Genomic DNA, 15,436 nt, shown 5'->3' with positions numbered 1-15,436 from the left:
TCCCCAGAGTGCCATGTCAACTATGACACATCACATCTGACATTCTTCTGCTCTTGACATGGTTTGTTTGTTTGTTTGTTTGTGTTATAGATAAAATCAAAAGTTGACAGAGAGAACACCTGAGATCCCTCTGTCTGTCATTTTCAGATATATCAGAGTAAGGGATGAGATTGTACAAAAGCAAGACAGGAAATAGATTTTGGTATGGAACAGAAAGGATAAAAAAAATTCTGGTAATGTGAGAAACAGCAGAATTTTATTATATGGTATCTAAAATGCAGTTATTGAACTTCTCCTGGAAGACATTTCCAGGCATACAGATTTCAAGGAGTGGACTGAAAGCAGGATGTATGGATTTACCATGACAGGTAATGATGATATGTTGAGACAGCCTGACCATGATGAAATGACTGGCTCCAGGGAGAATAAGGAAAGCAGTACCTATCATTTACTTTGTCTTTAGTGAAATTTTCAGCGTAGGATGCTGTGGTGCTCCTCTAGTTTATTGGACTAGGTAAATGGCTTACAAGGTCAGTTGTGGACTAGCATGTTGAGTGGTCGACAGATCAAAGTGACTGGTGTCTGTTTATTAATGGCATTCCCCAGGAGACAACACAAATGCAACACTTTTGTATCTCTATTAACAATCTGGACAGCCAGATGTAAGGCACCTTAAGCAAGTTTTTGGAGAATGTAAAACTTTTAGGAAGTGATTAGTATGCATGGCTGATGTTCAGAGCAGTGTTAATAGGCTGAAGAAACGAGCCTGACAGAAATATCCTGAATTTCAACAAAGACAGATGGTAAATCCTGCCTCTGAGCCAGAACTGCCCAGGTACTGTCAGGGCACTGCCAGTGTGGAAAGTCATTTAACAGAGAAGGACATGAGGTCCTGAGAAACAGCAAATTGAATGTAAGTGAGCAGTGAGCCCTCTTGGCAAATGTGGATGGTCAATACTGGGCTGTGTTACCAAGAACATAACCAAGACATTGTGGAAAATTAATCTTCCCCTCAAATTACTACTCGGCAGATGGAGCTGTATTTTCACTTATGTGTTCCCTGGGAAAGACACTGACAAACTGAGCAAATCCATTGGAAGGCACCTAGGGAACTGGAGCTGAGGCAGCTGGATTTGTTCAGTTTAGAGAAGAGAAAGCCAATAAAGATAGCATTCCTGTCTTCAACTACATAAAGAGAGGTATAGAGGAGACAGAACAAAACTCTTGGAGATGCACAGTGAAAAGCTGGAAGGAAGGTACCAGCCACAAGTTTTACCAAGGAAAATGCTGACATAAGAAAAAGGTGTTTGACCATTAGTCAAAAAAACTGACCTGCTACAAGAAAGGTTGTGGAACCACCATCCTTGAAGATACTCAAAATGTGTCCAGGGAAATGGCCTAAATAGCCTGATCTAATTTTAAAGTCACGCTTTGAGCAGAATGTTGGATCAGGTCACCTCCAAGGTTCCAACCAAAATAATTTTGTGATTTCATAAATGATTATATCCCATTTTAAAGTTTCTAGCTTTTCATGGGGAATTTGATAGCTCTTAATTCTGCTTAGTCTGATCTGAAGGAAGAAGGATCTAGGTACAATCCTTAATAGAGTGTTATACTCTGGAACAACCTCGGAATGAGATGATTACAGGTTGCTTTATTGAAGAAAGATGTTGGATTCTTTTGAATATCCACAGTGTTGTCTCATGCCACTGGCTGCTTACTCAAGGTTGTTTTAAATGAAGAGCCTGTGTCCCAAGAAACACAGAAGTTTTAAGTACATTTATGGTACTGTCTTATTGCAAATTAAGCAACTGTTTCAATTTAAAATAATCTAAACAGGCAGATAAAATATTTACCCATGTGTTTTCAGATATGTCCAGGCACCATCAATGCTTCCACCATTACATCCCTGTTGATTCCTGGTATCACAAGAGATCAAGTTCTGAGCAGAAAGGTTGTCTGTGATCTGACCCTTTGAATGAATTGCTATTCTATCTGCTGCAACACCTGTTTGAAAATAAACTTTCTGTTATCAAAATCAAGTATTTACTCACAACTTTGCACTTGTTTTTGAGAAAGAGGGACAGAAATACAACCTCAATATTTTCTGTCTGTGCAGATATCTTCACTAAACAATACTGATATAATCTGTCCAGACTTTTGTGAGAGAAGATTGTGAAACTGCAAAGCATCATGAGCAACTTTGCTGTTATATGACAAATTCATAGATTTACTGGCTATTATAAAGTCCCAAATACCCAAATATTAGATGAGACATTTGCATAATTGTCTGTATCATGTTTGCAAATGCATATTCACATCTGCTTGTCTTCAGCAGAAGAAACAAATACTTCCCAACTTTCTGCAGCTGAATCTCTAAATCTCTTTGCTTTCTTTTCAACCTTTCTTTCCTTTATGTGAGGGGAAAGAAAAAAAAAGAGCAGTCCTATGAAGAAGACAATTCAAGACTGAAAGTATATTTTGGTTTTATTACAAAGAATATTTGGAGATGTTCATATTGAAGTGTAAATGTGGGACTCTTTGTACCTCCTTCCATTAGTACACAAAATTATTCCTCAGACATAGATACATTATCTGAATTCAATAAGATAATCATGATTCTTAGTACTTATATATTTGTGAACTGATTTAAAGGCAGACTAGGTTAACTAAGTTGTGGGTGAAACTCAGGTCCTTCTACTTTCTTTATCAAACAACAATGAAACAATCATTAAGCCTCATTACAAGTCATTTGCTATGATTGAATTTTATTTGTATTACTTTTAGCCCCACATTTTTCAATTTTAAAATAAAATATTAAAAAATGTCTTGAAATCTAAATCCCCATCAAAATCAGCACTAACTTTGGTGAACTCTGAGGGAGACTTCAGAAAACAAAGTTGCTGACGTCAGGCGGCAGCTGTATTTTGTGCTTTTGCAAAGCGTCCCATGATAATGAATTTATTTTCATAGGTATAAAAAGTTTTGGAGTACTTACAGAAATTATTCATTATAAGAAATAAATTATACAGCAGTGCTTGTCTGTTCATTAAGCAACAACTAATCTTGAAAACTCTGACTGAAAACATTAGATGCACCTAAACAACATGTGAAGGCATCTCACACTACATAGCTTTGAAAATAATTATGTGAATTAAAATAAAAATATTTGTTTATGGAAAGGAAAAATTAGACACAATATCTGCAAATTCTTTCCCTCAGTGATCTCTGTTCATCTCTGCAGTTATCTGTCAAAAGAGCTGTTAAAAGCTCTCTTAGTTTTCTCTTTTTAAAACTGCAGCGGATAAGATATATCAGAAAAAGAGCACGTTCAATCTGGTTTTATTCAGGGAGCTGGGATTAGCTGACCTTAAAGCTCCTTTCCTTTTCTTACTGCTGTGAATTAAAGAAGCAGTTGCAGAAACCTGCACCGGTGAGGACCCACTGGCCAAATTAAGTCACAAAGATTGATCGCATGCTTAAGTTACACAATTTTATGAAAAGCAAAGTGCTGCAGCTTAGATTGACGTTTAAAGATTTTGGGACAGTATAGAGGGAAAGTTGTAGCAATTTCAAATGTTCCTATTTGGTAATAAAAGGTGAAAAGCAAGTCGATATAATTTTTTTACAAAACACTACAATTTTCATTTCACAGCTAACATCAGTGATACTTTAAAAGGGAGCAAAAAGAAATATTACTTGCGGTTGAAAAAGCCCAGGATGCTCCACAGTTTCGCTGATCCAAAGGATCATGAATCCAATCAGGCCACTCATAAATGGCTGAAAAGATTGCAGGAAACTTTTCTTCTGGAAGTGACTTTCCCTAAAACAAAATATAGAAGATCTGTAAATGCTTAATTTCCTAATTTTTTCATAAATTTTATCGTAATTTTGTTTGTAAAATTCTTAATTTTTAGACTGAGGAGACCAAAAGCATTGGCTCCTGTGACTTCCCAAGAAACTCCATGGTGGCTTCCCCATGGCTGAGTGCTGCAGACCCCTGAGAGCAGGAGGGTTCTGGCACTCCATTAACTGAGCTGAAAAGCTGAGCTTCAAGACTGCCAACCTGAATAACCTGACCAGTTCCTCTCTGATTTTTATCTCAAACAATAAATCCCTATGAAATTTGCTAAGTGTTACCCAGCTGGTATTCTTGGAAGGAAAGCCCTCTGCTACAAATAGAAGTTAAATACCTGATACCCTGTTGTCCCAGACACGTGGCTGTAGGTAGGAAATTTTAGTCACTGTGGGAGAGGAATAAGTACAGTGTATCATTGATTTGTCTTTTACATAGAGGTTATTCAATCTGAAGCAATTATTCCTGTTCTAGAATAAAAATCAGTGATTTTTCTTCTGCTTTTCAGTTTGATAGTGAATTCATGAAAATTCATTATCTGCTCACTAAAGCAATTTGGCCAGCCACTTCTGGCACCTTCATCTTTCAGCCTAAATTTATGTCCTCCACCAAAGTCCTCCAAGCTTTGAACAAATATTTGCATATGCAAGAGCCATCTGGTACAACTGCTAATAATCTGCTCTGTGTTCAACATAGCAAAATTATTGACCCATTTTTTTTTTACTGTTGAACTTCATGGAATGATGGATTGTGCTGTGCAAGGAAATAGGAATGGCCACAGAGAATTGCAGTAGTAGGCCGTGCAATCAGTCTGTTTCAAAAAATTGTTGATAACCTCAGTTCCAGAAGGAAATACAATATACAAAATAAGAGAATCTGTTCCTGAGCAAAACACTCACTGATGCTTCTTTCTCATAAGCAAGCTGAAATTGTGAAGCACAATGACTTCTATCCTGTTTAAATTCTGGGTACCCTTGCTAAAACATTTTTCTAAATAGTTTATGTGATTTATAATCATAAAACATACCTTTTGCTAAGATTATTTAAACATTTGAGGCCAGTTCTTTCAAACTATCTTAGGACTCTTTGGAGAACCAAATTTTAGCCCTTTGCCTGTATCAAGATCACTTTGTTGCGTACAATATGAAACAGCAGTGCCTCCATTCAGTTTCTGCACCTGGATTTGCCACAGAGAATCCTCAGCTGAGAAAAAGTGGGTGAGGAAAAAGGAAGCCTGTGCCTCAGGTCTATATCTGACATTAGGCTGGGATACAGCCCCAACAGGCAAATTGATAGAGCCTGTGTGTTTTCCCAGACCCAGTAGTTCTAGGCTGAGCAGGTTAGACGCAGGCTGTGAGTCCTGAATCCATGAAGGAATACTGCAAACTGTTAGGTCACTTCAATGATTTTGAAAGTCTCACCTCCACCTGTACAAGGCCAAAAATTTTTTAAAACCTTGCTAAACCTTACATTATTTTGCTTAATCAGTTTCAAACACTGCTTTTTCATAGTTTTATATACATGTGACTTGCAACATCAAGTGACACTCAGGAAGCAACAACTAATTTAAATGATAACTTGACAAACTATCATTATGTTCATTATTAGTAAGTAAGCACTCAAGATTTACTTTGAAGATGAAACATACAGGACAAATCCCAGACAGATAGAATTTCTTTTATATGATGAGACTAACAACCAGTAAAAAAGCAAAATTTGGCAAATATTTAGCACAATTGTGTGGGTAATGGCTGCTTATAATACTCATTATGATGCCTCATTACAAATGAGGCCAATGAGAAAAGCAAAATTCTAAATAGATCTCCAGTTTTGACAATGTATTGCTTTCTGTATTCCTAACTTACTGTCGATGTATTTATTAGCCTCCTATTGTAAATCCCAGAGCAAATTCCTCATTATCCCTGAGCCTTGTCATTTAGAAATACAGGACTGATCTGTAGCAAGAAACCTTGGCATTTTTTCTGAAAAAGTTTCTACCCTGATATTGAGAAGTGCTGCTGGTCTGAGGCAAATATCAAGTCTAGACAACTGTTTCTCAATGTATGCTCCATGGACCAGCATCAGACAGCACAAAGCAATCAGCAAAATGACTGGTGAACTATTTTTAAACCTTTATATGTACTCTCTGCAGTGAAGTTAGCAGCCTGGCTAAAGCAGGAAGGTAAGAGGACATAAAAGAGCACTCGAATTTCAACAATGACTTCTTCAGAAAAGACAGATGACCAATAAGAGGGAAAAGGCCAAAGATAACTGAATTTGCAAATGTGGAAATAGTTTCCCTGTGGAATAGTTTTGGGTTTGTTTTTTGGGTTTTGTTTGTTTGGTTGGTTTGTTTTGTTTTGTTTTGTTTTTTGTTTGTTTGGTTTTTTGGGTTTTTTTAATGTAGCAAAAAGATCCTGAACATCACTTGCTTTGTGAAGACCAAATGGGCATGAATGGCCTTCAATTTGCAAGAGAACTATAGCTGCTGAGGGTTTTTACTGTGAAAAGCCATATGCCAGTGGAACAGAGGATGTACTTTGTCTACTTTCCAATTGTTTTTCTGAGCTTCTTGATATTTATTGAGAAAATGGTGCCTTATTACTGAATTATGTATTTCATTTTCTTGTAAGACGGCACTCAGGTGAGCACCTTGTTGCTGGGGGTGCAAACCTTACCATAGCAATGTACCTCTTGCCAGAACTTGTGCTGACAGAATACCACCAAAAGTGCATCACAGTGATTTTAAAAGTGTTGCAATTATTCTTGTGCTACATGGAACTTCAAGAATGATTGCACCGTCTCCTGCAGTGAAAATGCCTTCTCAGATGGAGGAGTTTCAGCTTTGTCAGCAGTCAAACAGGTTTAGTGGTGCATTTTGCTGTTGGTCTAGACTCAGGTCCAGACATACTGTGCCACAGAGGGTCCTCAGTTCAGATTTGGTTCTTGCTCCATATCCATATCTTGCTCCATTGTCTTTTGTGTGTTCTAATGTACCATCAAGACAAACCTCCCTTCCAGACAAAAGTATCACCTTGTTAAGCAGGTAGAATCTTTTATTAAAAGCAGAACTTTTAAAAGCTCTACAAGCAACTTCAGGAAGTTTGTGATTTCCCTAAGAATATTGCAGAAGCTGAGAAAGCCATAGGGAGAGTATTATTTTATATTTTTACCTTTTGTAAGTAGAAAGATTTCCCAGAATCCTGTGAAAGGTATGTGATTCCAGCAACATGTAAGGAAGTCTCATGATGACTAAATGCATGAATGTGCCAAGTTGGATTTCTGGAGAAAGATGCATTGAATCTCCTTGGGTGTCTGGCAGTGCCAAAGGGGGTTGGGTTGTGGCTCACAGATTTCATAAAATAGCAGACAGAGAAAATATGACTGAGAAATGTATCTGTGGAACAAAGGCTATAAGAAGTGTAGCAGTTAAAGTAGCTGCAAGAAGCTTAATAACAATGATTGAATAAGCTGGATGTAATGCAGGACTACTGAGTAAACAGCCACTACAAACTGAACAGAGGAAAGGAAGTATCATGAAGAATTTCTTAAAACTTTCCCCTTTCCCGTTTTCCTAGCTGGGATTTGTCTTACCTAGCTAGATACCTAGCAATGGAGACGTCAGTCTCTGGGCTGGGTACATGAAATCCATTTTTTGCCTGTGCTATATAAGCTTCACACTGTATCCCTCAAGGAAAATGCCAAAAACAACAAATCAATCCAACTCTTTTGAGCCTCAGTGAAGTTCACTGGTACCTTAAGGCAGACACCTACTAAATTGAGTTAAATTCTTTTATGTCATTGTCTTATTTTGACCTGACATCTTCAAGTCAAATGATCCTTCTTTGGCTGCCAAGAGTAGTCCAGAAAATCCTACAAGGCAAAACTCCAAAGCTTAATTCCTGTCCACTTCTTACTCTGGCAACCCTTCAGAGTGTAATTTTGATTGAGTTGGCCAATCTGGGCCTGAGCACAATGCCTTACTTTGCTGGTGCAGGGAGCTGACATTGTGTGTAACCAAGAATGGTCTGAATCAAGCAAAAGGGTTAGGACTGCTCAAATTATTGCAGAGGCTGTGCCCTCTTTCCCCAAAACCCATTCAAGAGGCAGCTCTGCACTCTGTCACCAGGGCCTTCTATCATGTGGAAACCCTTCTGCCACTGATGCCTAAAGATTTTTAGCTTTAAATATGTATATAGATATATATATATATATGCAGCTTTGTAGATTTTCAATATGCAGCCGTATAATTTTTCATGTTTTCTCACACTTCACAACAGTAGATTATCCTTTCTCACACATTTATGCCACCTTCTTGAAGTTCTGTTTAAATAAATAGTCTTATTTTCAAGAAAAGCATTCCTAACAAGAACACCCTGTTTTGCACCAGCACACAGGAGACATAACAAAATATAGAGCTGAGAACCCCTTGGAGAGACTCTGAGGGTCAGGCCTCAGTGGTTACCAGGGCAACTGGTCTCCTATAGGATGTACTTGCTGGATATCTTAATTAATAAACTTACAAAATTTGTGGAAATCCCATATCAGGCATGCCCAAGATATTTTGTGCACCTGAAAGCTTTCATTAAAGAACTGCTCTTTATATTATCACCTTTAACATTGTTTGGAAAGTTTTCTTTTGATTGTAGAAACACCACAATACATAAACAAGCATCAGCAATTGACTTCTAATAGACAATGAAATGGCATCATTTGCCTGAGCTGCATTGAAGGCAAAGATAAACACCTGTTATACTTAACACGTTTGCAAACCTTGGATCTATCTGTTTATACTTTCACTGCTAATTTCACTCTGGTGAGCTAGTTAGGTGGAGTTTTTTTGGTCTGTGAACTCCATAAATTGTGTCCTCTAAGAAAGAAACTAACTGATCCAAAGCATTGGAAAAATCACTCTAGATTCAATAACTTGTAGTCTTCTTAAATTGCTTAACCAACGTACATAACTTAAAGTATATTTGTTTGGATGCCAAACTAATTTCAGCATAAATAAATTATAGGAAATTCAATTTAGCTGTCACAAAAATTGTCACGGCCAAGGGATTTAGAAAGCTGGTAGTAGAGAACCATTTCATTTTGCAATGATTCCCATAATTTTGTTGTCCATTTGTTCAAAAACAAAAAAGCTTTCACAGCTTCTGTCAAAGATTGCTGTTTTGTCTCAGCTGTTTGCCTTAATGAACTATGCCCAGATGTATTTTTCAGTGGTTACAGCTGTGTGTGCAATGATTAGCAAATGGAGAAAATTAATATGCAGCCCTCTTAAGGAAGTGAACTACAATGATAAACTAATATTGCTGCAGAGCTTCACAGTGATTAGGATTTTCTTTTGCTCCTTCTTGCTTGATTTCTGTCAATAGGGCCAGACATTCTATGACTTATAAAGCTGTTCCAGGAACATCATATTCAACACGGAAACATTTAGTGGCAAAACCCTGAATCGTACTCTTATAATTGTCCACATTTATTTTTCTATGTGATAAAGCTATTTAAAACAATCAACAAGTGTACATGACACTTACAGGAGCTTCTCTCATATTCAGCAAAGAATGAGATGGAGGGAAAGTGCCCAGGCGCTTTTTGAAACCTTCTTCCACTGTCATTCCCCAGAACTGACTGTAGTTGTCAGCTTTCCATCTTCCTCACAGATGAAAACCAAAAAGCAAGACCCAGGTTAGAGATAACACTCACATTAACACATTGCTCATTTAAGAGTACAACAGCAAAAGCATCCAGAAATACATTTTTGAAATTGCATTTCAAAAACTTGCGTTCAATATGTATGAGAAAATATTTGCTATGGACTTTTCCACTGCAGATAAGTGCAGGATGGAGCAACACAGCAGTATATGAATAGTGGTGATTTGGGGTCAGCATCACATCAGCCTGCAGGACATGAGTGTGCAATACTTCAGAGCAGTACTGGCAAACAAGACACTCAGTCAAAACGTTGCTGTTCTCTTAACTTATGCTCAAACCATGCTCAGCCCAGATTCCCACAGGAAACTAGCAGCCTCGTGTTGTGAGTTGCAGTGCACCTTCAAGCCTTGGTGCACCAAAGGAGAGATACTGTTGAACCAAGCAAAAAGCCCAGCTGACACCTTCTGCCCTAGTTTTATACCAATAGCCACTGAGAGAGAAAGGGCTCCCCATGATTCCCTAAGTCTCATTGTTCTTGGTCTCCCTGAAGTCAATGAAAAGTGCAAGCACATGGAGAAGTTGAGTCATGTCTCACCTGTCACCCTATGATAAATCTCAAGGGTCACCACTGACAAGAGATAGGTTCAGGCGCCAGGGACCTAACTTGGTTTTTTATCTTAATTCAGTTGCTTTAAATGCCTCCCATGAAGTACAGAATGTTTCAGCACTCCTGACAGCTCGAAATCTGGGCAGGCTTCACTGGTGAATTGGCACCCCAGATCCTAGGGAGGCTGCCCCTGTATCTCTGTCTGTACACAGCCAGCAGGCTCCCAAGGCACAGATCCAGTATTGCACTGGATCTCTGTGCACTAGCCACAGGAACAAGACTGTTAGTAAGAAAAACACCAAGCCTCCCAAGTTCTGATAATTGATCCCCATTTCACCCATCTTCTCCACTTCCAGTGCTACATAGAGTCCTGTTACATGGAACAGTGCTCTCAAGGGAGCAGGAAAAAATTACTTTAAATATCTATCCCAAGTAATAAACACAGTGAAAAATAGGGGAAGATGATGCAAATCTTGTTTTGAGAGAAAATAAATTGTTCTAAATTTGGACAATATTTTAGATAGATATTTACAGCAGATGTTCTCTTACCAGCATGAGATGTTCCGTATCTTTCCATTTAAAGCTTTATAATCTGACAGTGATTTGGGAAATTTCACAAATGCATACTTACTATCAAATTGCTGTAAAGTATTTGAAGAAAGAAGGGGTGGGGAAGACTGCATACCTTGTAATTTGCACATACACAGAATGAGCAATACTGTGATGCATAACAAAACTTTAAAATAAAAGGGTTCTCACCCAAAATCTCCAGAATTGATGTGCTGAATTAAGTCTTGGCGAACAAGGCATACATCTGTTGAACATTTCCAGAGACTGTTGAAACATTTGCTGAAAGAACAAGAATATCATTAAACAAAAAAAAAAAAAGAATTGTCAAAGGAAAAATATGCACTTTAACAGCAGAAGGCAGATAGAGGGGAGGGAAAGTGTGAACAATATAATTGTCACAGACAGTTTATGAAAACATAGCATAATTTCTTCCTACTTCACCGTCTAACGAGTTGGAACAAGGTGGGAACATTTACAGTTTGTGAGAAAGGTCACATCTGAAACATTTTGCTTCCATCTTTGTAAGACCAAACCAGGGAATGTAATGTTGATGCTGAATTCCTGAAAAAATGTGATGTTTTGAGGAAGTTTTACTCTGGAAACCCAGAAAGGGTTTTGTGGCCCCAGACATCGCGCTCCAAGGACCCTGGGCTAAAGTCAGCACAGTGGGAACTCCAGCCCTGTTTGGGTGGGGCTGGAGCCGTGGGATTCTTACTCCAGGACAGGGCTAGTTTTTGGAGAGGCAAAGCCCAGGCAGTCAGGGCTGACAGCAAAGCTCCCCTGCCTGATATATATATCCTTTCCTTACAGGTTAATATAAGTTCCCATAACTCCTTAAAGAAAAATAAAAAGCACCAAGGAGGAAGGATTCAATAAAATTTAATTATATTTGTTATATTGGTTTGATCTGCATTCAGGTCAATGCCCAGGTCTAGACTGAAACCATTTCAATTTAGGTTTGACTGAGCAGGAACAGAATTAGGCCAGTGAGGAAGAGATTTGAATAGTCTAATACTCATATCTTGATTAGAAATTCCAGTTTCCCTCTTGCTGTTCTTCTAAATTGGCTGCAATCTACCTCCACAAAACTTAGTACTTAGCACTACTTTTGCAGACATTTTGATTTGATTACATGTTTAATATGAATTTAAAGATGCTCTCTACCTTAATTCCTGTTTCATGACATATGCTAGATAAAATTCAATTTGCAGTTCTCTGAAACATTACCAGGAATTGCAGTTGTCTTTAATTATTGTTCCTTCTCCGTAATATCGGCCATCTTTATAACAACCTGCCAACATAACATATAGATGTGTGAAAATAAAATAATTCTTCAAGTGAATTACTGAAAACTCTTGCTACTATTGTATTAATTGGTTTTATGCAGTATGCTTGAATTATTTAGTTGAAAGCCAGCAATATGGTTCCAGTTTCTTCCAAGAAATGCAGGCAGTTTAATGTATTTTATTGTTTTAGAAAATATATTATCCCTCATAGTAAATAAATTCAGAATCAGATTCAAAACAACCACTAAAAAATTACTATCTTACATATAAATAAAAAATTCTTCAAATAAAATTATTTTCCAATATTAAAAAGAAAATATTTCTAATAAAGATTTTCTAATTGACAATTAAAATAGAAATAGGTTTTTACAGGTACAGAATTTTAAAAACTAGTGAATACACCAAAAGTATTGTAATAAACTCTTTTTCCTTGCCAGATTAATTCCTCTTTGAAAAAGAGATAGATCAATTGCACTTCAAGGCAAATGTATGTTTTATGCACCCTCCAAAACCCACCATGAAACATAAATTGAGGGATGAGTTCTCCATAAAAATATATCCCTCTCATTTTTTTTTTATTTGGTAACACTTCACTGAGGAAAGATTTTGTGTGTGTTTCAGTATCTCCCACATAAATTGCTTCATCAGTGCATTTGACTGTCAAAGCTTCACTGGAAGAACAATCCGGAAGGCCTGCACAGGGTGTTGGACTGAGTCAGGAGCAAGCACCATGCATTTATCACACGGGTCTGTTTTCCAGCCTGTCCTGACAGCTGAGCCTACAGACACCATGCTTCTCCTCCTGCTGAGAGGGCTTGGACTGGCACTAAACTGGTTTGTCCCAGGTTTACTCCTCCCTTGCCCCCTCTCACTTGTATCCCCTTGGCTGTGGTCCTCTTCCTCCACCCACCATTCCCCCGAGTTTAAAAGTCTCCCGCCATGAGGCATTGCTGTCTTTTTCTTCACCTAGAGGGTCACCTGGATGATCTGGTGTCTCCTATCAAGGAAATAAATTTAGGACTTTTGTCCCAACATGGAAAAGAGCGCTTGTCGTCTTTTGCCTTTTGTCCTATGTAAGATTATGTGGGCTGGGATCCATAGCTAGCTGGATTGGACCCGAACAGCCTGTCAGACAGGGATTCTTACAGCTGGTGCCCACATCTCCCATGAGGTGGGGGACGCCACACAGCAGCTGGTAATTGATGCGTGGACTACCTCAGCTTTTGGGACTTCCAGCTTCCTTTGACCTCTTCGCCGCTTTTCGGATGGCGCAGAGTCAGGAGGGTGAGATTGGCAGCCCGTCCAGCACAAGGTGGACTGATCTTTTCCTCCATTTGCAAGAAGCTCTAACACGGTGTTGACTTGCAAACTGGCATGGTACACTGCTTTTCCTCAGCAGTAGTGTGAGGGAGGCCATGCCCCTCTCATGGCCAGGGCTGGAGTTTGGCTGACCCCACCCTCACTGCCTGCACCTCCTTCCTTGCCAGGACAGAAACGCACTCTGAGCCCTACATGATTACATAACAAAGCACAGAAGGGAACTAGAGGTGATTATTAAGTGAGTATTAACTATAAATGCCTTTATTTCCCTGCTGCTAATTCAGCAGGCTATGGGAGCTAGCGCAGGTAAAATAGATCCTGCTGAGGCAATCTGAGGCCCAAAGTGTCTGCTCTAATCCAACTTCAGCTAAGAGCTGAGGTATTTTTCACAGAACACTCAAAGCAAATTACCAAAGTGCCATAGTTTGTCACAGTATGTAACTAAGTCAGCATCAGACAGTAGCTGGAAGGAGGACCAAGCAAGTTATTTCAAAAGTATCAAGAGAAGTATTGATGCAGCATTTGAGAGATGGAACAGCCTTCGTTGGAGCTCTGCTGGCAGGGCTCACTGCCTGTGCCCAAGATAAAATGCAAACCTGGACTAGTACAGAAGCAGCTTTACAATGATGTATGCTTAGGGAATTGAAAATTAACACTATGCAGTTTCTTTAGCCTAGCCAAGTTAATATTTTGCAGGCCAAGAGTACTGCCTGAGGCATCAGTGAGACAACAGAGTTTTCTAAGCTAAAGGACACATGAGAATACAGCGAGGTTGTCTGGCTCTGAGTGTATTAGGTTGGAATATTAATACATTAAGTAGGAAATTAATTAATTTGAAGATGCAGCTTGATGACTTTGTGAATGAGATTTTATGATATGAAAATCATTATTGGAAAGAAGAAAATTTGAGAAATGGAGTCTTCCTTCACAGTCCAACATTCATATACCCTTAATGGTTCTTATTTAATTTGTCCCCAGCATTGGGGACAGAAGTGAGTACTTCTGTCCATGAAATATCTCTATGTTTACTCCCTTGTAGGTCATCTGTCATGTAAAAGCAATCAGCAAACTCACTGGATGTCACTTTTACACCACCAACAGGGTGAGACCCAGTGTGTGGGCTTTCACGGGGCTTTTTGTACCCTCAGAATAACTGAAACAAAGAGACAAAATAAATAATAAATAAAGCCCTGAAATAAAACTCAAAAAGTCCTTCTAACAACAGAATTTAAAATATGACTATAATAAAAAGACCCTGAATTTCTATTTGGTATTTAAGGCAGGAATGTGCAGTTTCTTCTGAAACTACACATGAAAGCCATAGAAACAAACTGAAGGCTGGGTTTATAAAGGCAGAGTCAAAGCAGTTCCACACAATTAAATCAATACTGACCCCCAGCATGGTGCACACACATGCAAGAAGTCACAGTGTTTCTGCTGTAGCCTCTCAGTGAATATGTGGAGATCCAGAAATAAACCATTGAGCATTTATATTGCTGTACATTCCAGCCTATGTAAAACACTTCACTTTATTGGTTTATTTAAAGAACTATGACTCAGGAGGCTCTGAGAGCAAAACCTCTGGCAACCAAAAGATCAAGACCTTCCAGATAAAAAATACTTTGGCACATGTGGTCTTCAAGTGCTTACATAATTCTTAGCCTAAGACAGAAGTGTAGTCTCATTTGCTAAAAGTCAGCTAGCATACTTATGTCATTTCTAATGATGCTTCCTAATTTTCTTAATCCTCAGGCATTTAGTCCTACTTGTTTCTCCTTTTTTTCATTCCAATTCCTCGGATATTCCAGTTCTATAAAGATTCTTTAGAGATGGTTTTGTTTGTTACCTTTTTTCCCCTGCTTAATTTTGGCTTTATTATTCATCTTTTACCATCTAAATTACTTACATAATGAATATCCAATAAAGAGATTTTTTAAAAATTCACACTTTCCATCTTTTTAAAGATGACATATAAAAAAATAGTATAAGATCATTTATAGGTGTCCTGGGTTGACTATATGGTGCTTTTATCCCCAAATCGTCTCATTGGTTTGTGCATAATAATAATAAGTTTTGCACCTTTAAGACTTGTTGCAGAGAGTGAAAGGGGGGAGAGAAGAATCGCACAGTTTTTTTTTT

At 38.3% G+C, this 15,436-nt stretch overlaps 1 protein-coding gene across 1 annotated transcript in view; it reads right to left on the bottom strand.

Annotated features, from left to right (window-relative positions):
• The window catches only part of TINAG (tubulointerstitial nephritis antigen), a 38,534-nt gene that overhangs the window by 20,947 nt on the left and 2,151 nt on the right, over positions 1–15,436 (bottom strand). The window contains exons 2-6 of the mRNA XM_005427912.2: positions 11,919–11,982; positions 10,881–10,970; positions 9,397–9,511; positions 3,700–3,823; positions 1,857–2,007 (exon numbers count right to left, since the gene is read on the bottom strand). Coding sequence (XP_005427969.1) covers positions 1,857–2,007; positions 3,700–3,823; positions 9,397–9,511; positions 10,881–10,970; positions 11,919–11,982 — 544 coding nt within the window. The remainder of the gene's footprint in view (positions 1–1,856; positions 2,008–3,699; positions 3,824–9,396; positions 9,512–10,880; positions 10,971–11,918; positions 11,983–15,436) is intronic.

The sequence above is a fragment of the Geospiza fortis genome, unplaced genomic scaffold (genome assembly GCF_000277835.1).
Source record: "Geospiza fortis unplaced genomic scaffold, GeoFor_1.0 scaffold603, whole genome shotgun sequence".
Lineage (NCBI taxonomy): Eukaryota > Metazoa > Chordata > Aves > Passeriformes > Thraupidae > Geospiza > Geospiza fortis.
Note: the sequence above shows the minus strand (reverse complement) of the source record. Positions and strands in the feature narration are given on the sequence as shown.